At 36.6% G+C, this 27,503-nt stretch overlaps 1 protein-coding gene across 3 annotated transcripts in view; it reads right to left on the reverse strand.

Moving 5' to 3' along the window:
* ODAD2 (outer dynein arm docking complex subunit 2) overlaps positions 1–27,503 on the reverse strand; it is a 218,345-nt gene that overhangs the window by 68,468 nt on the left and 122,374 nt on the right. For all 3 annotated transcript variants that reach the window (XM_072651824.1, XM_072651822.1, XM_072651823.1), the window contains one exon: positions 21,996–22,110. In XM_072651824.1, coding sequence (XP_072507925.1) covers positions 21,996–22,110 — 115 coding nt within the window. The remainder of the gene's footprint in view (positions 1–21,995; positions 22,111–27,503) is intronic.

Below are 27,503 nucleotides of genomic sequence, written 5' to 3' on the forward strand. Positions count from 1 at the left end.
ACAGTGAAAAAGCATGAGTAGGTTGTGATGCATCGCCAAAGAAAATTTGCATAGAGGGAATAGGAGGAAGGCCAGAAAAAATAACAAATAGCTTTGAAAGCTACAAGTTAAATTATATACATATAGATATAGATATAGATATAATATATGTGTGTGTGTGTATTTTAAGAAAAGCAAGCTTTCCTGGAAGGATTTATATGAATTGATGCTAAGTGAAAGGAGCAGAACCAGGACAACATTGTAGACAGTAACAACCACACTGTGCAAGGAATTTTTCTGGTAGACTTAGCACTCCACAGCAATGCAAGGACCTAAAACATTCCCAAAGGACTCTTGAGGCAAAATGCCATCCACATCCAGAGAAAGAACTATGGAATCAGAATGCAGAATGAAGCAGAATATTTTCCCTTGTGCTATGTTTTGGTTTCGTTTGTTTTTTTCATAGTTTCTCCCATTTGTTTTAATTTTTCTATGCAATATGACTAATGTGAAAATGTGCTTAATAAGAATGTATGTATAGACACCATATAAGATTGCACGATGTTTTGGGGAGGGAGGGGGGAAGAAGGGATGAAAATTTAAGACTTATGGAAGTGATTATAGAAAACTGAAAACAAATTAATTTAAAAAAGAAGAAAAGCAAGCTTTATGGAATAGACACCTTCAATTTCACGAACAGCCCTCTTCTTCTGTTTTACTGTGTATATGAAAAGTTTACTTTGTTCAGTGATCATTAAATTAAGAATAAAAATAAATTAATTAAAAGGGGAAAATATTCACATTGCAGTGGTGTAAAGAATATCATCAGAGAGCTGGAACAGAAAAGGAGGTGGGCTGGTCATGCAGCAAGAACAAAGAGTAATGGTAGTTACCATGTGTGCTTCATAGAGAGGCCCCCAGACCCTCTATAGAGGATTTACAGGAGAACACGGGCAAGTGTAGAGCAGACTGAGAAGACACAGATCAACTGAAAACTGCACTCCTGATATACTCAAATCAATGAGATCATAGATTCACTGAAATATTAAAGAAGTTAAACTAGAAGTAGCCAGATCTCTCATAGTATGCTATAGGGAGCTGCTGTTGAACCTTTGCTATCCGCCATTTTTAGTTCTTATCAAACTTGCAGGTTACACAAAACTGGATGGGGAGATAGCCAACATTCTGGAAAAGAGAACAAAAAGAATCCAAAAATATCCAGAGAAGGTAAAATGGATCAAATATACAAAAAGATAAAATTCATTAGAAATAAATGTAAAATCCTATCCTTGGGCTCAAAAATTAACTGTAACAGGAAATGATGGGGGAGGCTTACCTACACAGCAGTTCATAAGAGAAAGGCACATGAAATTTAGTGAACAGTAAGCTCAATTTGAGTCACTAGTGTGATACAATAGTCAAAAGAGTTAATGAACTCATTAGTAGCATTAATAAAAGCATAGCATCTAGAACAAAGAATGCGATAACCCTGCTGTATTCAGTTCTGGTAACCCACATTTCGGCTGAGCTTTGCAGGTCATATTTTAGGAAGGTTATTGGCAAGCCAGAGTATGTCCAAAGCAGAGTGGTCAGTATGGGGAGGGGACTCAAAATCATTTCAAGTAAGCATAAAACATATAAAGCTTAGAGGGATCATGTAGCTTTCTTAAAGCATTAGAACAAAGAGTTGTCATGTGGGAAAGAGATTAAATTTTTTCTTCTTGGTCCAAGAGGTCAAAACTAGGAGTAGTGAACAGAAAGATCAGATTTCACCAAGTAAAAGGAAAGCTTCCTTAGAATTGAGTTGCCTACTCCCATTGATGAACCTTTCCTTTCTCTAGGGACCTCTCTCCACCTATTCCAGTCAGCCTTCATGTTTTTCACCTCCCCTAGCAAAACCTGCTCTCAGGAAAGGATTTCATAAATTCACAGTGAGGTGGAAATGACTGATAAGGCTTCAATTGCACTTCTTTCCACAGATTAGTGCATTTTAACCCAAGAAGAGAAACATTCATCTAAAGAAACTAATGTATGAGTAGAAATCCAGGTATCAATGGGTAGGTGCAAAAGAGTAGAACTAGGAACCATGGGTGGAAGTTGAAGAGAGGCATATTTAGGGCTCAATGTACAGACAAATTTAACAGCAATTAGAACTACACAAAACAGAAGAATGGCCTGTTTCTGACTAGAGGTCTTTACCTGAGTAATCATCTATTGGAAATGTTTCAGAAGCATTCTCTGTCAGGTATGTGTTCAACTCTATGGTCTTGGGAATCCTTTCTCATTCTGATATTCTATGATTCTTTCTATTTTGGAGTTTATTTTTCTGCTACCCAAAGCTCACAAAGTAGACAAGCTATTACTTGCCTTATGAATAAGTTCAGCCATGGACCATGATTTCAGCTAGGAAACTACTGATTAAAAAGTCCCTTTAGTTATAAAAAGTTAATTTTATCCTAGATGCCCAGTGTGTCCACAAGACAAATATTTGGGGACTCAAGAGGTAACTATTATATTTTTTAAATTCTTACTTCTCTCCTCTCTTTTCCAAAATTCTTTTTTTAAAAAATCTTTCCTGTCTGGCAGGATCACAAAAGTTCACTCAACATCCCTGCAAGAATACCTCTAATCTATCTGTGCTTTATTGAAACACTGATACCACTATACCACTGATACCACTATAACTTTCAAATCCTTTTTCAGTGTTCCCACTAATCCATATGATCTGGAAATCCTTTTCCACATAAGAAAGAAATGGTAATTCGAATGTCAGATTACATGGTCATGCAGCAAGAACAAAGGGTAATGGTGGTTACCATGTATGACTTCATAGAAAGGCCCCCAGACTCTCTATAAAGGATTTACAGGAGAACACGGGCAAGTGTAGAGCAGGCTGAGTACACACAGATCAACTGCAAACTGCACTCCTGATGTACTCAAATCAATGAGATCACAGATCCATGGAAATATTAAAGAAGTTAACCTAGAAGTAGCCAACTCTCTCATAGTCTTGCTTTTTTTCTCCAAAAGAGAGAGTGATGGATTTCAAGAATTTTTTAAATTGTTGACATGCTCAGTGCTATATATTTGAAAATGTCATCAAGAACCCTGGGGCACAGGTATAATATTCTATACTACCATGGAGTTGGGTTTACTTTACATTCACCTTATACTGGTAGAATCATCAGGACCTACATACAATAGTTTCATTTAACAGAATCTTAAGAAATAATCAGTTTTAATAACGAAGTAACCAGAATCAATTCCTGCTTAATAAGAACTATATAGGAAACCTAGAAATTTAAGGATATTAAGGATAGTTATACATATAAATATTGCCCCTAGGCAGCTAGGTAGCACAGTGGAGCACCAGGCCTGGAGTCAGGGAGTTTTTTTTATGAGTTTAAGTCCAACTTCAGACAGTTAGTAGCTATGTGACCCAGGGCAAGACCTTACCCTGTTTGTCTCAGTTTCCTCATCTGTAAAATGAGCTGGAGACGAAAATGGAAAAAAACTCCAACGTCTCTGCCAAGAAAACCCCAAATGCGGTCACAGAGTCAGACATGACTAAAAACAACTCAACAACAAAAATAAAACATTGCCCCAGACATATCTTCCTTACAGGTATCCCAAGAAATTAGAGAGAATACTAACTACTGTGTAGTTAAAATATGTAAGCCCTTTCTGAAATGTTTGATTGGAGACCTCAAGTTTATTTTCATATTTCCAAATATGAGTTATGTGTTTAGTATAAAAATAAACTTCAATTATTTTGAATAAATGAAGTAAATGGTTCTAGATCAGTATGTTTATAGATTTATTCCATGTGATCTTGGGGGAGATCTACCTATTGTAATATCATAGTGGAAGGAGGATTAGATTTAAAGTCAAGGGGGCTAGGTTCAAAGTTTGCCTCTGCCACTTACTACTTTTGTGACCTTAGGAAAAATCATTTAACCTTTCTGTTTTCTTAGCTACAAAAAGAAGAGGTTGGATGACATGGCATCTGAGTTTCCTTCCAGCTCTGAATCTATGGTCCTATGATGATAGAATCAAAAAAAAATTGAAAATAAGAAAAGACCTGAAAGGTCATAAGCTCATGTAGTTTTTAGCTTTTTAACCATTCCAAGGATATCTTGACTACTCAACAAATGATATAAATTCTTCTTGGGTGAGAAGGAAACTCACTATTTCACAAGATCTTTTGATATTCTGGTCATTAGAAATTCAACATAATGCTTGCCCAAAATCTGCCCCTTTGTAACTTAGAGTTTTGCCTTCTAGAACAAAACAGAATAATTTATTCCCTCTTCTTATGTAAGAAAGTTACCAGACCCCTCACTGTCCTTCTGGTTTTACTCTCTAATTTGTCAAAGACCATTTTTAAAATATGGTACAAAATTTTACCATTTTTAAAATATGGTAGCAAACTACTCCAGGTGTCTGTCTAGGACAGAGTGCAGCAATTAGGAGTAGTACACTTCATGTGATTTAGATACTATGGTTTTTATTAACGTATCTTAGAATTACATTAGTTTTTATTTTAAGTAGTGATATCATACTGCTGGCTTATATTTATCTTTCCATCAACTGAAATGCCCCATTCTGTACTCAGGATATTCAAAAACAATTCAACCAAAGAAATATTTGGGATTCATAAGGCAAACACGTAGATGTATATCCAGTTCATCAATCCTATGATTATGTAATACATTATATTCTGTTATTATTTCCTCTTTATTATAAAAAAGGTGTGAAACTTTTAACTCTGATAAAAGAATTTACACAAGCATTATTCTTTTAAAAATTGGAACTATCCTTTTCAAATTCTTTCCAAAATGAGCAATATTTTCCTTATCTGATGTATTTCTCTAACAACTTTTTAAAACCAAAAAGCAAATTGTGTTTATGTTTTAAAATACTGTGTTATTACAGATTAACATATCTCCACAAGAATCAATTGCATTTTACATTTAGAGCATCTTAAAAAGCTTAAGTTGTCAAACCAAATTTATCAGTGCAGACTGCCTTTGCCTAAAAATGTGATGGTAAGGCTGCATGAATAAACTTACATTATCAATAAGGAATTAAGACTTTAGTATCCTTGAGTGAAAGCTGCATGCTTTTCCTCCCCTTCTGCAATTTCAAAGCTCATAACAATATGATTTCTAAAATTCAACTATTTTAGCCTTGAGAAATAATATGAATTTGCATAACCTCATCATTTAGGTTGTCTTTCAATTGCATAACAGATAAAATACTGAGTTAGAACATGTGGTCATAGAGCCTGAGAGAGGGAAGGACCTTAGAGGATATCTGCTCCTGACCCTTCCTTTTACAAATGAGGAGAGCAAAGCATAGGGGAATTCAGTTGTTTGCCCAAACTCACACAGGTAGTAGTAGCGAGACAGAATTGAAGCCAAATCCTCTGACTCCAGAGCCAAGGTGCTTTCTATTATGTCTTCTACATCTTTGTACTCCCCAAAAGGCCATTGAAAAATGGTTGCTGAATAGATGAATGAAATATTTATCGGGTGCAATACACCATTATATTTAAATCAAAGGAAAGAAAATTAGTTTCTCAAAGTCTCCATTTAAAAAATATTTATTTCCAAAAATATCTAATTTAATTGTGTGACTTCATAAATTTATGCAGAATACTGATCAACTTAATAATGATTAGCATCTGTGATCATGGATGAATTCCTATGACAGAAGGTTTTTCATGTTGAATCCACCTTATACCAACCCAATTATCACTGGACTTTCTACTTCTAATGTGTGCAAAGGGAATGTCAAGGACCACGGCTTTGTTCACATCTTTCTTTATGAAAAGGGTTTCTAACCTTGGATCCATGGGCCAGGTACCTGTGGATGGATTTCAAGAGCTCCATAAACTTCAATGGGAAAAATTTGCATCTTTATTTTCACTAGCCTCTAACTCTGAACTTTAGCGCATCCTACAATTACAAATTTTAAAAAATATTCTGAGAAGGGGTTCATAACCCTGACTAGACTTCCATGAAACAGAAAGAGTTAAGAACCCCTGCCTGAAGGCCTTGTCTGTATCCCTACAGTCTTCATGACACTCCAACAAACTGCCTAGAACTATGTCATACTAGCAAAGCTCCCATTGGGGAAATGGTTGATATGCTAGATAGACTTGGAGTCTTGGAGAAAGACCAGAGTTCAAAATCTACCTCATATGCTTGCTAGTTATGACCTTAAACAAGTCAGTTAGCCTCTTTAAACCTCAATTTCCTCATTTGTAAGATGGGTACCTCCTCCACAGAACTGTTGTCAGTTATCATCAAACTTTTCTTAAGTGTTAAGCACTATTTTAAGTACTGAATATAAAAGAAAAAACATGGTCTCTGTCCACAAGAAGTTCACATTCTGATGGGAGAGACAAACATGCAAAAACTTGCCAAAAACTGCATGTAAAATATGTGGTGTAAGTGGAAGGTAATCTCAGAGGGAAGGAAATTCATAACAATTCATGATGAGAGAGAGAGAGAGAGAGACAGAGACAGAGACAGAGACAGAGAGACAGAAAGACAGAGACAGAGAGAGACAGAGAGAAGTAGCAACCAAATACAAACTGCATGCAGTAATACGGTATAACAGATTATGAAATGATATATGAAAAGTATTAGGAAATAGCTCATACATCAATATTTTTTAAATAGTAAAACTACATTTCAATAGTAACAAGGTATAAGAAACAGAATGCAACATAATTTCATGGGTTATATACATGCTCTTGGTGAATTCTGTTTTTCTGGTTCTACCAGGTATATCATAGGTTAATCTAACCACTGACTTGATAGTTCTGACACTCAACCTGAATTTCTAGATTTCTAGGTTTTTTATTATTATCCTTATGTAACTGTAACTTTCACACTCTTAAATACCTTAGTCTGGCTGTTATAGGTCCCAACTGATGTATTTTATTCCCTTGTAACTGGGGTATTAGGGCTGCTGTTGGGTTTCATTCCCCTCATCATTTTAAGATACAGGTAGTAGAATTAGCTGATCTGAGATGGTGAGGATGGCAGGAACCCACAAATACAATAAATAATCATCATCTGAAAGGGAGTCCTCAGTTCTAGGTACTGTTTTTGGTTTCCTCAAAGCAATGTCCTTTTGGTGTGTTTACGGGAGTTTTTTGCTGACTTTGGAACACCCTGAGTTTTAATAGTTTAATAGTCATAGGTTTCTACCTCGATATAGCAAATCTTTTTGTTGCAACAAGAGAGTTTCTTATGACATTAGCCCAGTATATATGTATATGTGTGTATAAATGTAACAAATATAACTAATTTTCTCATCAATTGAGATATCTCACATTTTAAAATCTCTGATTATTAAGATACTCAACATTTTCTGAGCAACAATGTTTTCCTTCAAAACAGTCATCTTGTTTGACGCCTTAGAAACAAGCTCAGGACTGCTGCCATTATTTCTCCACATGGTTCAATGGGCACCAGCTTCCTCTGAGCTAAGCGGCAATTCTTCTTTCAAGGGCACGCCACACACTTAGGACTAACTTAGTCCACAGTTATATTTGAAAATAGCTCTTTTTTCAGCAGCAACAACAACAATGATGATTATAGCTAGTATTTACAGAATACCTTAAGGTTTGTAAAGTGCTTTACATAGATTGAGCCTCAGGTGGTTTGCAGTTACAAGAGAAAATAGTTTTTGATAATAATAATAATTGCTAGCATCTACATAATACCTTAAAAATTGGAAAGTCCTTACCTATGTTATTTGAATTTCAGCCAGTTCACAGTTATCACAAGAAAATAGATTTTTTACAATAATAGCAGCTAACATTTACACAGAACCTTAAGGTTTATAAAGGGCACTGCACGTGTTACCTGAGCCTCAGCTAGCTTGGTTGTAACATAAAATAGCTCTTTCAAAATAACAACAAAAATAATAATAGTTAGAATTTACACAGTACTTTAAGGATTGGAAAGTCCCATAAATACTATGTATTATTTGAGCTAGTTCACGGTTATAACAGAAATTTTTTTACAACAACAATAATAATAGCTTAAGATATGTCAAGTCTTTTACCTATGTTCTTTGAGTCCTAGATGGTTCACAGTTACAGCAGAAAACAGTTCTTTAGTATTAATAATTACTAGCATCTACATAGTAACTTAAGAATTGGAAAGTCCCATATAGTTTTGTATTATTTGAGCTTTAGCTAGTTCACAGTTATGATAGAAAAGTTTGGGGTTTTTTACAATAATAATTGCTAACAATTACATAGTATTTTAAGGTTTATAAAGTTCTTTGAATATGTTGTCTGAACCTCAGCTAGTTCAGTTATAACTGAAAGTGGTTCTTTTTTTTTTTTAACAATAATAACGATGATTGCTAGCATCTATGTAGAACCTTAAGGTTTGTAAAATGTTTTACAGAAGTTATTTGAGCCCTGTTATAAGAGAAAATCGTTCTTTTTACAATGATAAAGACAACAACAATAACAGCTAGAATTTGCACAATACTTAGAGGCTTGCAAAGAATTTTACAGATATTATTTTAATTATGCCTCACAACAATCCTTTGAGGTAGGTAGTATTATTATGCCCGTCTTACAGATAAAGAAATTGAGCCTGAACTGATCCAAACATTCTAGGGAGCAATTTGGAACTATGCTCAAAGGCAGCCAAACTGTGCATACCCTTTGATCCAACAATACCACTTCTAGGTTTCTATCCCAAAGAGATGATAAAAAAGGAAAGGGACCTACATGTGCAAAAAAAAATCTGAAGCAGCCCTTTTTGTGGTGGCAAAATATTGGAAATTAAAGGCATTTCCATCAATTGGGGAATGGCTGAATAAGCTGTGGTACATGAATGTAATGGCATACATACCATAAATGCAATAAGAAATGATGAACAGGTAGTTTTCAGAAAAACCTGGAAAGACCTGAACAAACTGATGCAAAGTGAAATGAGCAGAATCAGGAAAACATCGTACACAGTAACAGCAACATTGTCTGATGATTAATAATGACTCAGCTCTTCTCAGCAACACAATGATCCAAGACAAGTACAAAGGACTCATGAAGGAAAATGCTATCCATATCCAGATAAAGAACTGACGGACTCTGAATACAGATCAAAGCATACGTTTTTCACTTTACTCTTTTTCACGCTTTTGTTTTCCTTTTGCTCTGTTTCTTCTTTCACAAATGTGACAAATACATTTTACATGATAGCATGTGTATAACATATATGAGCCTGCCTACCATTTTAGGGGGAGGATAGGGAGGGAGAAAAAAATGGAATTCAAAACCTTGTAAAAATGAATGCTAAAAATTGTCTTGACATGTAATTGGGGGGGAATAAAATGCTGTTTTAAAAAAAAAGAACTTGAGAATGGGTGGCCTGACAAGTTTAGGTAAGTTTTACTTAATTGTTAAACCATTAGAGTAATTCACACAGCATACATACCTCAGTATTAGGAAAGCTGAGCCCAAAATAGAAGATGAGATTTTATTTTCCTAAAGAGTTATTGGTAGATTCTCTCTCCCTGGCAAATCCCGACCTCTTACTAGGCAGATGTACATTCTCTAATCCAAATATGGCCAGATTTAAACTCACAAACCATACCAATGACTTAATATTCTTGGTCTGAATGTAAATTCCTACACACTCTTCAAACTTCCATTTGGCTTCCTAGTTGGGCATGGCTCACTGGGCAGCTGAATTTAAACAGGCAGTGAGTGGACATTTTTGGCTTGTTTAATTAGGTGGAGACAGCTGCACCTGTGGCCAGTTAGCTTGCCCTGCACATGTTCAGTGCTTAGAGTAGCTATAACATGGGTTCGAATCTCACAAGACTTTCCCTTTCTTTTGTCTCCTAAGAAAATAAGAAAACTTCTTTGACTGACTTCCTGTTAAAAGTTACTCCTTGAAAGAGTTTCCTTTAATTCACTTACTTTTGAAATTCAAAATTTTCTCAACAAATAGAAAAAGAAAGAGAGAAAAAAGAAGGAAGGAAGAGGGAGGGAGGAGGGGGAGGGAAGAAAGAAGAAACCTTGAAAGCAGAACAGGCTGATAGATATTTAAGATCTTTCTGAGAGTTAGAAAATATAAACTTCATTCCTAGTTCTGCCACTTGAGTTATGGTGTGACAATTCAATTTAATTCAACAAACATTTATTAAGCTCCTATTATGTGCAAATCAAATCTTTGAAATTGTAGATGCAGATCAACAATTTTTAAAATGTACAAAAACTTTGTTAGGTGCCAGAGCTACAAAGATGAAAATAAAAGTCTGAGAGCTTACATTCTATTTGGGGGTTGTGAAGGAGAGAGAGAAACATACAAAAATAAGTACCATATAAAATGATGTCAGGAAGGAGAGAAGGGAGAAGATATAACTTGGGGTGTTAGAAAAGACTTCATGGACATGAGGTAGTATCTGAGCTAAACCTTGAAGGGAGCCAGGGATTTGAAGAAGAGTTGAGGACAGAGGTAACATTCCAGGCATGCATTGAGGACAGCCCTGGGCAAAGGCACAGAGATGGGACAGGAGATGGCATGTAGAGTTTGGGTATCAGCTTGTAGGATAGTTTGGCTGAAACATACAGAATGTGAGGATGAATGAGCAAAGCTGCCTTTGCTCATTGTTTATAGTTTGTCCTTGGCTCCTACACAAACCCTGCCATGGGCCATAGATATTCTAGGGACCCTACTGCTATCACAGATAGGAAGACCCAAAGCTTTTGACCTTTCATTGTTTACAAGTTCTTTCTCTGGTTTAGAGGGAGCAGACAAGGCAGGGTCTTTCACCTTCTTCCACTTTGCCTCCTCCTCACCAGCTCCTTCTACAGGGCTGTGCTGAAGCTGCTTCCACCAGTGGACAGGTCAGACACTGGAATGCTAGAATCTTATCCAAGATCCACAGAGTATGACAGAATATCTTCAGCCAATCCCAGGCAATTCTTGCATAGGAACACTTCATTTTATCCAGTGCCCTGAAGCACTCAAGATCTTCTCAACCAGTTTGAATAAGTCATTCACACTTAGTTTAAGGCTTTTGGTGGATTGAGTCAGTGGCACTGCTATCATCTGATAAAGATATCAGGGTTGGATTGACTTATTAGTCACTTTAAGGGGAGCAGGGTTATTAGTTGATTGATTCACTTGGCCCTCATCTTATGACATTGAGTGATTCCTTTGACTTAACCCCTGTTGACCTGAGTTTCCTCATCTGTACAGGAGATTGGAGTCAATGGCCTCTCTGGTCTTTTCCAGCTCTAACTCTATGATTCTTGAATTATAAAATGCTTTATATTAGTGCTCATGACTTTTGACAATTCTGTTGCTCATAAAGTAAGAATCTGAGTTGTGGCTTCTTAAGAACAAAGAATTTAATGCACAAATTGACTTTTCAATCAATCTCAGTCATTATCATGTTTATCTCTTTTCAGGTTACTAATAATGTTGAACACCTGCTTAACAACTGTGTTGCTACAGAGATTGCAAAAATGTGTTGGGTTATTTAGCATGAAAAAAAATATTTCACTTTCTTACTTAAGTCTCCATCAGTTTTTGCAAGGCAGTTGTCCTCCAACCAGACTTGTAGTTGACAAAGTTCCTTGTAAAACTCATCTTCACAGAGGTCAAATCTGAGGGTCTCTGCCCCTTTCAGAGATCTCAATAAAAGAGGAAACTTTCCTAAAAGACCAAGGCTGAAAACCTTTAAAGTGAGGAGCTTTGGAAATAAAACCACTTAGAAAAATATGCAGAGTCTCTTTTGTAGCTGTGGTTCATGTCTGCCTGACCTTCTGTTCCCTAACTTTTGGCAGACTGAAGAATACTGAGTAGCTTTTTAATTGAAGCAGTAATCATTTCTGCTTGTTGTTACATATTCTTTCACTATTAAAAATAAAACTGAACTGTATTAACTCTTCCATTCTCTAAGCATGTAAAGAATGGGACAAAGACATTTTTAACTCAACAAATGTGACAACTTCATTTTCCTCATTCCAATAAAATTCAAATGTCCTTATCATTTTAATTCACATAAACAAACACTTACCTACTACGTGCAAGATACCTATGTACTAAGGATACAAAGATAAGTACTATGTATCCCTCAAGTTTAAATTCTATATATATCGCAGGGAGGGAAAGTAATGTTTGTGCAGGATAACAGACATACATAGGTAAGTTTAATAAATGGTAAGCCATCAGAAAAGCGAAGAAGAAATATCGACAAAATACTCTACAAAAATTTGAGGGCAGCCAGAACTCCTTCAACTGAGTGAATCAAGACAGGTTTCAAGAGAGAAGGCTGCACATGAACCGAGTCTTGAAGAAAGAGAAACATTCTTCAAGATGCAGGTGAAGAGGGAGGGCATTCCAGGTATGAGGAACAGTTTGTGCAAATGGCATGTGGAATTCAGGGAACGGTAAGTAGTCCAGCTTGATGGAAATGCAGAGCATGTGAAGTAATATGAAATAAAGCTAAAGAAAGAGATTTTTACAGTTTTCCTGTTGAAAAGTTGGGCCATTGCTGAAAAGCTTAAAATGCTTCAGTGTACAAACATAAAGCAAATTCCAAATTTCAATAGTCTCTAATTAACTGAAAATATATCCTGAAACAAGTTACTATGACAACCTTTCCATTTAATCATGGAATGAATCACAGACATACAGCTAGAGGCAACTTTGGGTCATCTAATCCAGTACCACTACCATCACTACCCCCATTTCATAGAGGAGACAAAAGGCCCAAAGACGTTTAAATGACTTTCTCAAGGTTACTCAGATAAGCTGGCAAAGCCAGGATTTGAACCCAGATCTTGTGACTCTAAATCCAGAAGTTTTCCCACTATACCTTGCCACTCTTCACTTTGATTAGTATCCAAGTGCCCCAAATGAAATTTCACAGTATTAATACTTTTCATTTATTGCACATTCACTGATAGGTAGCTTTCACAATATTTCCCAGCAAAGAAAGTTATAATTATTCCACTAACTGCTACATCTAGTTTTTGAATCAGTACAGCTGAAAGTTTTGATGCACATCCTTGTTAATAATATGCTGAGTATAACATGTGTTTTAAGGGAATTTCCATGCCCACAACATATTTATACCACATGGAAAACTATTCATTACACCTTGGCCTCAGCAACATGTCTGACAATGGGTTGCTGAAACTCTGGATTAGCCAGTAACTTATTTGAACACATTTGTTTTCTTTTGTGGTGGTATTAAGAATAATTGATAATGACTGATTTAATCATAACTAATGTTGCTACCATTAACACAAAGGGACCGAAATACTTCTCAAAATAGCTCCAAACACTAGAGTTTCAAAGCCACTCAGCCTGAAATACCTTGTTTAAAAAAGTACCATGCATTAAAACCATTAAACATGGGGCTGGCTTCTTGCAAAATAAATGATCTGTTCTGGATAGCTGGCACATTAGCTGACCTGGAAGCAGAGGTCTAGGACAAGTGCTCTCTTCCAGCTCTTATTCAAGACAATACATATTTATCAAGACCCTACTATTGAGCTATGAGCTCCTGGTTTATTCAAAAGAAGCATGAGGCTTGCTTACCTGAAGCTTACAGTCTTGCCAAAGAGATTACATTCTCACACATGGATCCATTAGACTACAATGTGAGACTGTATATAATAGATGAACTGATTAGAATCATGTGCCCAAATAGGAGGAAAAGGAAAAGGAGGAGGATGGAGAAGATAGAAGTAATAGATGGGGAAAGGGCAGTAAGAGGAGTAGGAAAGAAGGGAGAAGAAAAAAAACTTCTCTAGAGCAGTGTGATCTAGTGGGTGACTGCCAGGCCTAGAGGCCTGTGTGGGCTACCCGAGTCTTCTTACCTCACCTCCGAGGTCTTCGGTTGGCCAAACCGGATGCTCGTATGAGAGAAAGGACGTTCCAGAGTCGAACAAGGGTTGAGCTTTATTTCAGGATCTCGGTTACAAGTGCAGGGGAGTCTTCCTTAGGAGGAAGAGGGGGAGATTTCCTAAGGAGGCTAAGATCTTAGGGGATTGGAAGTAGAAGTACAAGCGGGGAGAGAGGGGGAGGGGAGAGAGGAAAGAAGAAAAGCGGAGCCTACTGTCCTCTTGGCTCCTCACGTGCTAAGAGAGCTTTCAGGCTTCCTCAATCCTACTTAACCTTCAGCCGCATAGTTTGCATCTGAATACCGTGCTGTTAGGTAACTAGGTGTGCCCAGATCCGGGACAATCTCAAGGGCGGGGAGATCTCTTTCCCATCACGTTTCTCACGGGAAGAGGCGGAATTACTCGAGATAGCTCGGTTCACCTCGATCCCCTGCCGTTTCCTGGGGGGGTCTTGTGAGAGCTCTAAGATTTAGAAGCTCCCACCTTTACCCGCCCGAGACTGTCCACACGGAATTGAGCTTCCAATCCCAACAGGTGAGTATTAGACTTAGAATCAGGAAGACTTGGATTCAAATAATGCCTCAACTTTCTGGATGTGTGTCCATAGCCAAGTCACTTGGCCTTGCTAATTTCAGCTTCTTCATCTGTAAAACAAGGAGTTAGATTCAATGACCTCTAAGGTCCCTCTTAGCTCTCAATCCATTATCATTGCCAATTTTCCATTTCACCTTGGGTCAACTTAGTCATACAACTCAATATAACAAGGAAACACAGGTCATTCTAGCTCAGCCCTGATTCAATCTTCAATCTTCCTTTCCCATATCATTGGATTCTCTGGACTGCCTGCCTTTCCCACACTGAGCATCATGGGCTCATGCAGAAAGAGACTTCAGAAGACCAGCTAGTCTGAGTCCCTCATGTTATAGATAAGGAAACAGACTTGTCCTCATGCAGCCAAGAGAAGGTAGTAGAAAGTGAACAGGGATGTACGAACTCCACAGATCTAACACACAGGTGAATCAATCCAAGAGCCCATTTCGTTCAGGGAGGGGAGCCTTGTCTTAGTGCTGATGACTACCTCTGTTAGGTTGGTTTGCTATTCTGTTCACTGTTAGTACATGTGAGTGTGTATATTCATAGTGGAAAGATCATGATTTCAGTTAATTAGGTGGCTAGATATTACAGGATCAGTTAAACTTCTTTATTTTATAGCTCTTAAACATCCTTACTAGGACAGAACTGTATTGAAAGTAAAGGGAAAAGGAAAAAGAAAAATATTTACTGTTTTCCCTTGTAATAGCTAAAAAAAAAATACAAAAAAAATTACCCCCCCCCCCACAGTTCATAAAATACTTTACATTTTTTATCTCATTTGATTCTTACAATAAAACTGTGAGGTGAGTAATATTATGAAACTCATTTTACAGATGGGGAAACCAAAAGAGAGAAGGTTTAAGTGACACACCCAGGGTCACACAACTTGTAAGCCCCCAGGAAGAATTTGAACTCAGATCTTTTGTATTCCATGTTCCATGCTCTACCACTGTACCACCGCTAAAATAATTACCACTAAATTACCTAAATTAATTTACTTAAAATTACTGAATTATCTCATTTGAGTCTTACAACAACCTTTTGAAGCAGGTATTGTTGGTTTTGTCATTGTTACCAATGTTGTCACATGTATTGGCATAGGAAATTTCTTTTAAAATGGTTTTTTTAAACTTTAATTACAGGTTTTGTTTTTCGTGTCACAAGAATTCTTCAAGAAAATTTAAATAGAATTTGAGGGTTGGCTAAAAGTGGGTTTTTTGAATAAGCAACAACAACCAATTCACATGGGATGCATTCAGTCAGTTTTCTGGACCTGTGATATTAGAGAAATAATAGGATAACAGCCCAGCATGGAAAGAGACAGCCAAGGACAACTGAGTAAACAGGAGGCTGTGCAAGAGCATCTGTAGAGATCAGTGATTTGAAGGAGATACAAATACAATTATTCCTGCAATAAAAAATGTTGCTTCCAACCTAGGGAAAGTCAGTATAATAACATTCACTAATTCAAGTTAGTATCTAATATGACATATTGGTTAAACGTGAGCTTGATGTTATCCTCTTAATTTAGATTTGATGCTAGGACAAAGTGATAGACTTATATGTCATTGAAAGGTTAACAAAATGTTTACATAGTCCTTACCCTATGAGGTAAGTACTATTATTAGTCTCATTTCACATTTGAAGAAACTGAATCAGAGGTTTGGTGACCTGCCCAAGGTCACATAGTCAGTAAGTGTTAGAGACCAGATTTGAACTCAGGTTTTCCTGATACCACCTAGCTGCCTCTAGCTAGAATATATAACAAAAATACATTGGTACTTAGCTTCTATAAATTGTTGCCCCTCACTGGCCTGCACGGCATGGTATAGTGATTCTTGTCATATTTAGACATCTCCCAAGTAAAAAAAAACTCTCCCCTCATATGAGTGGGGACTTTTATGCCCTTTGGTGACCAGGAAGCCATGTAAATGCAACCAGAGGCCATCAGGAAAAAGACAGGAGAGAGGAAGAGGCAAGGAGAGAACTTTGAATGGTGAACTAGAGAATCTTAACCCACTGTAACTGGCAGGCATGTGGGGAAAAGCTGGCATACCCCAAGAGACAATAATTTAATGGTTAATGCCATTGCATGTACATAAAATTCTGGCTCAGCAGTCAATTAAAAGCCTTTTCACCACTCTGCAGGAAACAGTCATAGAATAAGTGTGCATGCTCTGAATTACCACAGTGTCCCTTCATAACATGCTATGCACTTCAAGAAACGGACTCACCAACATTCATGTGAGCTGGTACCAGGTAGAACAGAATGTACATGCTCAAAAGTCTGGGTGCCCACAGACCTGTGTCTAGTTTCACAGATATTAGTGGATCCAGAGGACAGAATTATGAGCTATGGGTAAAAGTTGCAAATTTTGGCAAAATCTTCCTAATAGCTGGAACTTTCCAAAAGTGAAATGGGCTGGCTCAGGAAGCAGTGGATTATCTTTTATTGGGGTTCTTCAAGCAGAGGCTAAAGTATAGAGTGTATTCCTTTGGGGTATGAGTAGTACTAGATAATTTCCGAGGTCTTATCCAATTCTAAGATTCTGTGACTTGAAGAAAGTAGACGTATGGGTTGGCAACTGCTGATATATTCTTAGATGAATTTCTTACTTTCCCAGAGGGATTACTACTCTTCCCCTACCCCAATTATTTTCCCACTTCCCCTCTTGAAAAATCAATCCTTCAGTACCTTCAAAATTACATCTAACACAAATTTTTTGCCTATGTTAGTGTGCAAATGATTTGGGACAAGCAAACATTTTGACTTATTTTCATTTTTTGTGACAGCAATGGTCATATTTATGTAATACACACATTTAATTGATCTCTTTTGTTGTGTTTTTACTGCTGTGGTTTTAAAGAATGGATGCTCCTCCAAGGACGAGTGCAATACTTGTAGTTCTTAAGGAGCACATTTTGATTTACAGGTGTAGCTTGCTTTATTGCACTTCACTTTATCACACTTTGCAAATATTATGTTTTTTACAAATTGAAGGTTTTTGGCAACCCTGCATTAAGCAAGTCTATTGGTGCCCTTTTCCCAACATCACATACTCACATCATGTCTCTGTGTCACACTTTGGTAATTCTTGCCATATCTCAAACTTGTAAATTATTATCATATCTGTTATGGTGATCTGTGATCAGGGATCTTTGATGTTACTATTGGAACTATTTCGGGGGCCACAAACCATGCCCATATAAGATGGCGAACTTAACTGACAAATGTGTGTGTGCTGACTGCTCTATCTACTGGTCATTCCCTGTTTCTCTCCATCTCTTCAAGTTTCCCTATTCCCTGAGACACAACAATATTGAAACTAGTCCAATCAAGAAAGCTACAATGGCCTCTAAGCATTTGAATGAAAGGAAGAGTTGATAGATAACAGCAAACTTTATGGTTGTCTTATTTTAAGCAACCACCACCTTGGTCAGTCACCAGTCATCAACACTGAGGCCAGACCCTCCCCAAGAAAAAGATTATAGTTCAATGAAGACTCAAATGATGATTAGCATATTTACCAATAAAATATTTTTAAAGTAATGTAGACATAATACTTAATGTGTAATGCATACTTAATAGAGTACAGTACAGTATAAACATAACTTTTATATGTACTGGGAAGCCAAAAAATTCATGTGACTCATTTTATTGTGATATTTGCTCCACAGTGGTCTGAGACCAAACCCATATCTCCAAAGTATGCCTGTATACAGAAACAATAACGTAAAGACAAGCAACTTTGGAGGATTTGGGAACTCTGATCCACACAATGACCAATCACAATCCCAGAGGATTCATGATGAAACATCTTCTCCATATGCTAATAGAGAGGTGATGGGACTCAGAGTTCAGACTAAGAAGTAGTTTTCTGGACATAACCAATGTGGGAATTTGTTTTGCTTGATTTTACATGTTTGTAACAGGGTTTTGTTTTTCTTGCTTTCTCAGTGGGTGGAGAGGGGAGTAGATGGATCTTCATTTAATTTTTTAAGACTATCTCCCAGTGACTATTACTGAAGATACTGAAGTAGCTGCTGGTATGGAAGTCAAGCACTTCAAGGATAATATAAGTCTACAAAGAAGTAGGATCAGTTACACCAAAGAGCAAAGGAAAGTAAGATTAAAAAAATGAAAAACGACACCAACAACTAACAAGTTATTGTTGCACAGTGATCTAATTAATCTGCAAAAAAACAAGCAAGGACTTTTAAAAGGACCTGGAAACTAAAGGGACTATTAGTGACTCTTCTGCAATGTAGTATAGATTTCTTAAACTTAGAATATCATGAAGACCAGCTTGTTTGTTTTTTACCGCAAAATAGACTTATACCATGCCATATGTTATAGAAGATTAAAAAATTTATCCACGAGATGGAGATAATCATGGTTCAGCCACCTGGGGATTTATCTGGTGTAAATAAATGTCACTCAAAACCTATAAGCTATAATTCAGTCTAGACTTAGAAAAATAGACTGCTGATCAAAGATACATTTAATATTCGGTGTGGCAAAAACATGGTTTCATGATGAAGAATTAATGTATTTGTATCTAAGTCTTGTGAATTCAATGTCAAATCATGTAAAACAAGTGACCGCAACAAAAAAAGGTTTTAGAAGGTATTTTCAAGATTCAAAAAGTTGTAAGATTTATTGTATGCCAACAAATGTAATTATTTGACTTTGTCCCAAGTTATTCTCATCCCGTTGTAGATGGTTTTGTTTCTATACAGCTGCTCTTCCTGACTTTTTTTAAAGTATCACCTTCTCTTCCTCTCACAGCCCATCAGGTCCGAGCGTAACAGTAGAAATACAGCTATCTTTCTTTCATGGATGAGGAGGATAAGTTGTTAGGGAAACATCAACAGGTCAGTTACATTTTGCACCTTTTCACTCTCCTTTCTATTTCATTTAAAAATCCTGTCGGGACTGATCTGTCTTGGCTGACACAAGTTTCTGCATAAGCATCTGCATCTTCAGGTATAAATTCCCCTCTTTTCACTGTCTTTGAGGTGATACTATTCCATCTTCTGCCAAGGTCCTCCATGTTGTTCTTGTTCAGTTGTTTTCAGTTGTGTCTGACTCAGTGACCATTTAGGGTTTTCTTGGCAGAGATAATGGAGTGGTTTGCCATTTCCTTCTCCAGCTCATTTGATAGATGAGGAGACTGAGGCAAACAGGGTTAAGTGACTTGCCCAGAGTCACACGACTAGTAAGGGTCCAAAGTCAGATTTTAACTCAGAAAAATAAGTCTTCCTAACTTCAGGCCCAGAATCCTATTCAGTGCGCCCCGCCTCCCCCACGATTATTGTTTAGTTGTGTTTGATTCTTTGTAGCTCTGTGAACTATATCATGCCAATACCATCCATGGCATTTTCTTGACACAGGTAGTGGAGCAGTTTACCATTTCCTTCTCCAGAGACAAACAGAGGTTAAATATCTTCCCCAGGGTCACGCAGCTAGCAAGTGTCAGAGGCTTGATTTTGACTCAGATCTTCCTGATTTCAGAGCCAGCACTCTATCCACTGCATATTAGTTTATAGTCTAAATGACATTGCTTCAGCTTACATGTCTCTCTCCTTGCAAGGTAGTCATGGGTTTGCCTTCTGAAATAGCTTCTTTTGGTCTTATCATGGCATTTTTTTAAATCAATTAAAACTTCTTGAAGTGACTGGAATAATCAATGTCTTTATCTATTTCTCATTTTTCTGAGTCAGCAGTTTGCTTAAAACAGGATCATAGGATCAGAAATCCTATGGCATCAAATTAGGTTATTTTGCAAAACTTAGAGACCACCGAGTCTATCCCTCTCATGTTACAAATGAGGAAACTGAGGTACAACAACTCTGGGAGATAGGTACCATTGTCATCTCCATTTTACATATGAAGAAACAGAGGCAGAGTAACTTACTCAGTGTAATACAGCTAGTGAGTGTATCAGATGGGATTTAAACCAAGTCTTCCTAACTCTATCCCCTACACCACATCACCTCTAGTATATTAGAATACTATTCAGTCATTTTCAGTCATATCTGACTCTTCATGACCCCATCTGGAGTTTTCTTGGCAGAGATACTGGAGGGGTTTGCCATTTCCTACTCTAGCACATTTTACAGATGAGAAAACTGAATCAAACAGGGTTAAGTGACTTACCCAAAGTCATACAACCAGTACAGGTGTCAGGATGAAGTGGCTGTAATTACATACACTGTCCTAACTGGTCAAAGGTCCAACTGCATGCAGACAGATGATTTAGAGATGATTTCCATGTCTGTAGCCAGTCATTTTCCTGTCTAAGGGCATGGGCCATTTCACTGTTTCTGAAGTTTGATGCTCATTATGTTTAGTGCTTTCTAACTCTCTCCTTGAAAAAAGTATTCATGATACACAAATCTGTGTATTTCTAGTTTGAATTCTCTGTCTGAATTTTCTAGCGTTTGGTCTCTTTCATTCTTTGATCCCAAACCAAATTTTCTAAAATATTTTTCAATCTCCTCCTCCAGGCCATTCTCACAATGAACTTACAAAATATCAAGGTACATGATACTTCGTTAGGAGAATCTTGTCAAGTTCTTCACAGAGTTTCTTCTATTTATTCATCTTCTGTAACAGAGGCTGGATCACAAACTCCCGTTATCTTCATGATTCCATTTATGCTTATTGAGAGCAAGGTAAAGTGAGATGAACAAATATATTTTTAAAAAAACCCTCCATGTTTTCCCTCTCCAACAATCTGTGAACCAGCTTTTAACATTGGCTGTGATTTCCTTATGGCTTCTGAGTTCCTTTAGAGTGAGAATGTCAAAATTTATGTAGTTCCGGTTCTCTGGTAATATGCCAACACATTGGTCATTGAACAAAGATGTTATATTTAGAGATATAAATGTAAAATTAATATTTTTAAGAAGTCTAAAAATGTTATTCTTAGTACCTTCTCTCTCTCCCCACCTCAATGCCCCCCATACCTTTTTCTACCTCTCTGCTATTAATACTGCCGAAGTTAATGACTTCCAGTAATGAGCCCCATTTTGTTTTTTTGCTTCATTTTGCGAGTTGCCAAGGCTAAAGAATTCTTCGCCTAGGGGCCATTATACTGATGAGTCACTCCACACTTAGCTAGACTGGTCCTTGGAGTGCAGGCACAGACTAGAACCTTGAAAAAAGTGTCAGTTAATAAATATTTGTTAAATTTTGGAGTTACTGGTCTAAAGCCAATAAAAATGTTACATTTACTTTTACTAAGAGACTAATATTAGCAAGGAAATATTTAGAATGGTGTTTAGAGTTCTGCTAAATTTATTATGAAAAAAGATGTCCTTAAACATAAGATGTTCCACTGAAGAGAAAAGCTTTCTCAGTGGAACTCACCTTGGACCACAGAACAATATGAGCAAAAATAATGAAACCTACTCAGCAGACTGAAAAGGCTTTTATAGGAAATCAACGTAATTATATACAATAAGATACCCGAATAATTAGATTTACTTATATGTACAACATACACTCACTCACTTTTGCATTTTCAATGCAGGGGCAGAGAGCCCAAGCAGCACTGGCCTTCACATCTGGATGAGGATTTTTCAGCAAGGACCATAACAAACGAACTCCATCTAAGCGATCAATGATCCTATTGAGTGAGCAATTAAAGATACATATCAATGACAGGTTATATGCATTACCAAAATGAAATGTCATTCATTTACACAACTTTCATGCAAATCAAAGCAAGCAAATTCAGGTGACAGTCATACAATAGTAACAATAACAACATTGTAAAAAAATGAGTAATTTACAAAGAATTAAGAGCTGTGATCAATGCAGTGTTCAACCGTTATTTCAGAGGACTGGTAATTAGGAATGTTACCCAACTCCTGAGAGAGCACTGATAGGCTAAATAGGAAAAATGGAACATATATCTCTGGCAAATGTGGGAATTTGTTTTGCTTGATTATGCTTATTTCTTACAAGGGTTTTGCTTTTATTTCTTTTTCCCAGTGAGAAAGAGGAGTCAAGAAGTTTGAAAGAAGAGAAACAAAATGCTTATTAATTAAAAGATTTAATTTAAAAGAAAACTAAAAAAAATTATTGCATTTCATTAATTATGCACATTTAAACTCCTGTTTGGATTTAAAAATGTAAAAAACAGAAAAAAGCATTTTTAATAAATTCATGCCAGTGTCAGCTCAGTGATTTCAACACTACTAAACTTAGGACAGAGAAAGCAAACTCCATGATAACCACGTGACTTTGTAATAAACTACGTGCAAACTGAAACCCCAATTCAAACATACTGGTTTCTTTCATATAGTAACAACTAAATACTTTCCAAAACAAATATTTAGGCCAAAAAAACTATGTACTTAACTATTTTATTTGGTCTGTGTTTAATGTATTTACCTTACTGTATGACATATTTTAAACTCCTACAGTTTTAATCTAGCATTAGGAATTAAAATCGTTACACCACAGTGCATCCTTTGTTGGGCATGAATAACACGTAACTTGTTTCCCATGTGTTCCCTTACCAACAAGACTAACATTGAATACTGTGTTATAATTACTTAAACATACTGTAATCAAAGTATCTTCATGACTAGCCGAAAAATGAATTATCATCAGAGTCATCTCTACGCCATCTGTCTTGTGTTTATATATCAATCAGTCTAGGGGATCCTAACTTCACATTAGGGTCCACTGAGTACTTTAAATTGAGAGAAAGGCCAAACAAAACTTAATATCCTTTACAAACATGGCTTTGTTCAGAAAGATACATTAAACTCAAAGCAGATGAAATGAAGATAATGCAAATCAAACTTTCTTTGAATCTTAACCTCAAGTTGAAGTTTAATTATATGAAGTATTTAACCACGAACACAATATGTATTATTAACATGCAATGTAATTCAGATTCAATCTCAAAAATTAATGCAAAAACATCTACTTTCCCTTGATTGTTAGAGCGAAGTTTGCCAGAAAAATATATTAGTCACAAAGCTCCAAGTAGAAAATCACTTTTGCACATCCTCATAAAACAATTGATATCTGTCCTATCATACGATGAGCATTGCACTAAAACCTAAAGGCACCTTTTTTTCCCCAAAAAAGCATGAAAAATAACTCTGATTTGTTTCAGGTGAATTTATTGACTTCAGAGAGCTAATAGTGAAACAGACCTCTCTTTTCTTAGCAGGAGGTGACAAACTATGGGTGTGAAGGGAGGCTTACTTTGTCAAGTCCAATGTATGAGTTTTTGTTGCTTTATTATACTTATTTGTTACACAGGAGAATTCTAGTGAGCTGAGAATTCTATTGAAAGAGATAATATATTTTTTAAAGCATCAATAAATTTTTTTTAAAAGAGTAGATTCATTTTGAGATTTAACCTTTTCTCCAAACCAAGGATAATCTGTCAGATAGCACCTTACAATTTTACACATAGTGGGGGTAGAGGGAAACCTTTACTTGACAATTTACATTATAAAAAAGTAAAGATACACAACTACACACTTCATAATAAAACATATAAATGGTTCTTTTTAAATAAAAATGGTCCATTGGCAATAAGCCCTTCCGAAAAGACATTCAATGCCAAGGTCTTATTCTTTATACAACTAGGTCCCAATTAGTGCCAATAATGAATTCCATGAAGTGGTCATATTATTCAAATTCACACTATTTGAAGTTATAATTGTAATGTAAATATAAAATATGATAATTGGCTCAGTCCAGTGGAAATGAGCAGTATGAATTTGAATAGTATGACCACTTCCTGGTATCCATTATTCTCACTAATCAAGATCTCACTAATCTCTAGCTCGAATTATATGCAGGATCTCTTTCCACCTTGTCAAAAATTCAGTGCTACAATTTTCATGTAGTTGACTAAATGAAAGCATGAAGTTTTCTAATGGGATTATGATCCTTTATAGAGGCAAACTTCTCAGGAAAGTTAGGGAAAATGATGGTTTTCATTTTTACAAAAATATAAAAGAATGAAGAATTACCAGTTATAAACTGTGATCTATTTGAAATTATGTGCCTCTAGATAAAAATTTCAAGAAATCTTTTAGTTTAATCCCTTAGTCTAAAAAAAATCTCCAAACGTTTCCCCTCCTCTACCCATCTAGTTTCAAAGTTTAAAGATAATAATAATAACGAAAGGTTATTCAGGCATGAGCCATTCTTGATAAAGTCATGCCTTCTTTTAGTGATCACTGATTCCCTTTCTAAATGTTCACAAACCATCTTCTTAATAATGTGTTTTAGAATTTTTCCAGAAATAGAAGTCAAGGTTACTGGTTTACAGTTTATAGAAGTGGGCCACTTCCCTCTCTAAAAAATTGTTGGGACAACATTTGCCCTTCTCCAGTGCTACGGTGCCAGTAGTGGCTCAGCAATTACATCTGGCAATTCTTTCAATACCCTAGGATGTGTTTTGTCTGGGCTTGGTTACTTGAACACATCAAGAGAAGCTAAATACTGTCAGTCTCTTCACTTATCTTGGGTTTTAACTACCTGTTAGCCATTTTTATTATCTCCTTCCCAATCCAAATGTCTTCCTCTTTGGAAAGGAAAACAGAAGAAGAGTTGAAAAGTTCAGCCTTCTCAGTTTCATTCATTATCACCACCCTATCCCATCAGGCATCAGTCCTATCCTTTTCTTGGGTCCTCTGCTTGCCCCCAACATAGCTAAAACAACAGCAACAATTGTTTTTTGCTATTTTGAACTCAGCCCATTCTGAGTTTTATTGATCTTGACACAGTTTTTACAAGAATCTACTCTTTTACATTTTATTCCCACTTCCTTGCCCATGCTTTCATCCCTCAATACAGTTTTTTAAAACAAATCTCAATAGGTTAAATTCTCTTTGCATTCATATTAATCCCAGCATCCCTTGTTTGCATGCTTTGCTTTGGAATAATTTCTATTTCAGTGTTCATTCCTCTTGGGCTGACTATCCCTTCAAGTTATTGGGTCATTGGATCTAACCTATCCTTATTCTGAATCCTTTGAAAATTGTTTCCCCTTCCTCCCTTCCCAAACCCCTAAATGTAGGATGCACCTCTGACTATATCCACCTTTGCTCTCACTCTTCTTGTATGAACTCTTCGAGAGAATGGCCACTTGGTTCCAAGATTCTTGCCATTTCTACTCCAACAACCAATTCTTCCACATTGGTCAGTATCAGGCCCATTAAAGCAGCTTCCATTGTGGCTTCCTCCATGTTTTGGAGGATGAAATGATCATGAAGGGAAACCAGAAATTTTTCAGTTCTTCTGCTCTTGGCAGAGAATTCTAGTTGCTACTCAGTTAGTTAAAGTTCCCTTTCATTGCAATATCTTGTTTCCATACCAGATTTATAATCAATTTCCCAAGTTCTCTTTTAATTCTTTTCTGTCCACTCAATGTATAGAAAACCTCAACAATTACATCACTTTTCCACTGATATTCACCAAATGCTCTCTTCAATGCTTCCTTCGGGTTCCTTGCTTACAATATTTCCTTTAATATCCTTTATAAACATGGCTTTGTTCAGAGAGATACATTAAACTCAAAGCAGATGAAATGAAGATAAAGAAAATCAAAATTTCTTTGAATCTTAACTTCAAGTTGAAGTTTAATTATATGAAATATTTAACCACAAACACAGTATTCTTAACTTAGTACACAAGGATGTTTCACTCTTACCTCTTTTTCTATTACTTTTATGGAAGGTATACTCTTCCAGTTCAATACTCTAGTCACAAGTCCCATCCCAGCATGTTTCAGTAATACCAATAAAATTACATTTTCCCAAGACACTTTATTTCACCCTGCTGAGGTGGATAGAAAGATTTAGTTTCAAATATATTAGACTTTGCACAGCTCTGCCTCACTTAAAATCAATTCATGCACAAGTCAAGATGTGTGTTTGTCCTTTGTTGTCAAAGAAGACCATGCCATCAGAGAAATGATGACATGACTTGCACTTGACTTTGTTTTGAGTAAGGGAGGGTTGTAAAGGTCACTAGCCTCACTTCTCCTCCAGAGCCATCTGAATCCAGTGACCAGATATTCATCAGGATGACTGGAGACGACCCAGGATGAGGCACTTGGGGTTAAGTGACTTGTCCAAGTTCAAACAGCTAGTGAGTGTCAAGTGTCTGAGGTGAGATTTGAACTCAGGTCCTCCTGACTCTTGCACTGGTGCTCTATCCACTGCACCACCTAGCTGCCCCACAAGTCAAGATGTCACCCTCATGATGTCCTTGGTCCTCTTCAAGAACAAAGGATGAACAGCAGTAAGGGCACTTAGCCATGTGTGGCCCTGGACAAAACACATCAACTTCTGAATGCTAATGCATCAGTACAAGGAAAAGGTTGGACTTGATGGTCTCTAAAATTCTGTCCAGTTTTAAATCTATCATCCTGTCATCTATAGATTGTGAATGGCTGAACAGAAACCTGAGGCCATGAGTTTTATTGTTGTTTCCCTTCTTAAATATTGTTTCTTGTGAAGTATTCATCCCCTCTTCTCTCTGTTGCACCTCCTAATCTCTATGGTACCAGTCCACACATAGCTTGACCAAGGTTATAGAGATGGCAGAACTGGAAACTGGCCCTAACTCTGCAGTCAGATGACCTGTGTTTGAATCTTGACTGTTGTTTACTACTTTGTACAGCTTTGGGGCCAGTCACCAAATCTTTTTGGATCTCAATTTTCCCAATCATAAAATAAAGGAATTGGACTAGACAATTTCCTATAGTCCCTTCTGGATCTGAATCCTATGATTCTACGTACATAGGCTTCCATATTTTTGATACAATCATTTTTTTACTATACCATGTTTTAGAATTAATTCTGGAATCAAATATAAAATCATGTGTTTGGATTTAAATGCTATTTACAACCTATCCCCTTTCTACCTTTCCAATGCTGTCCTCCACATACTTTATAATTCAGTGACACTGATCTTTATTCGAGGTAACATGGCATCTTCTGATTTCATGCAAACCTTAGAATCATGTTTCATTAACAC

Source organism: Notamacropus eugenii, chromosome 3 (genome assembly GCF_028372415.1).
Source record: "Notamacropus eugenii isolate mMacEug1 chromosome 3, mMacEug1.pri_v2, whole genome shotgun sequence".
NCBI lineage: Eukaryota > Metazoa > Chordata > Mammalia > Diprotodontia > Macropodidae > Notamacropus > Notamacropus eugenii.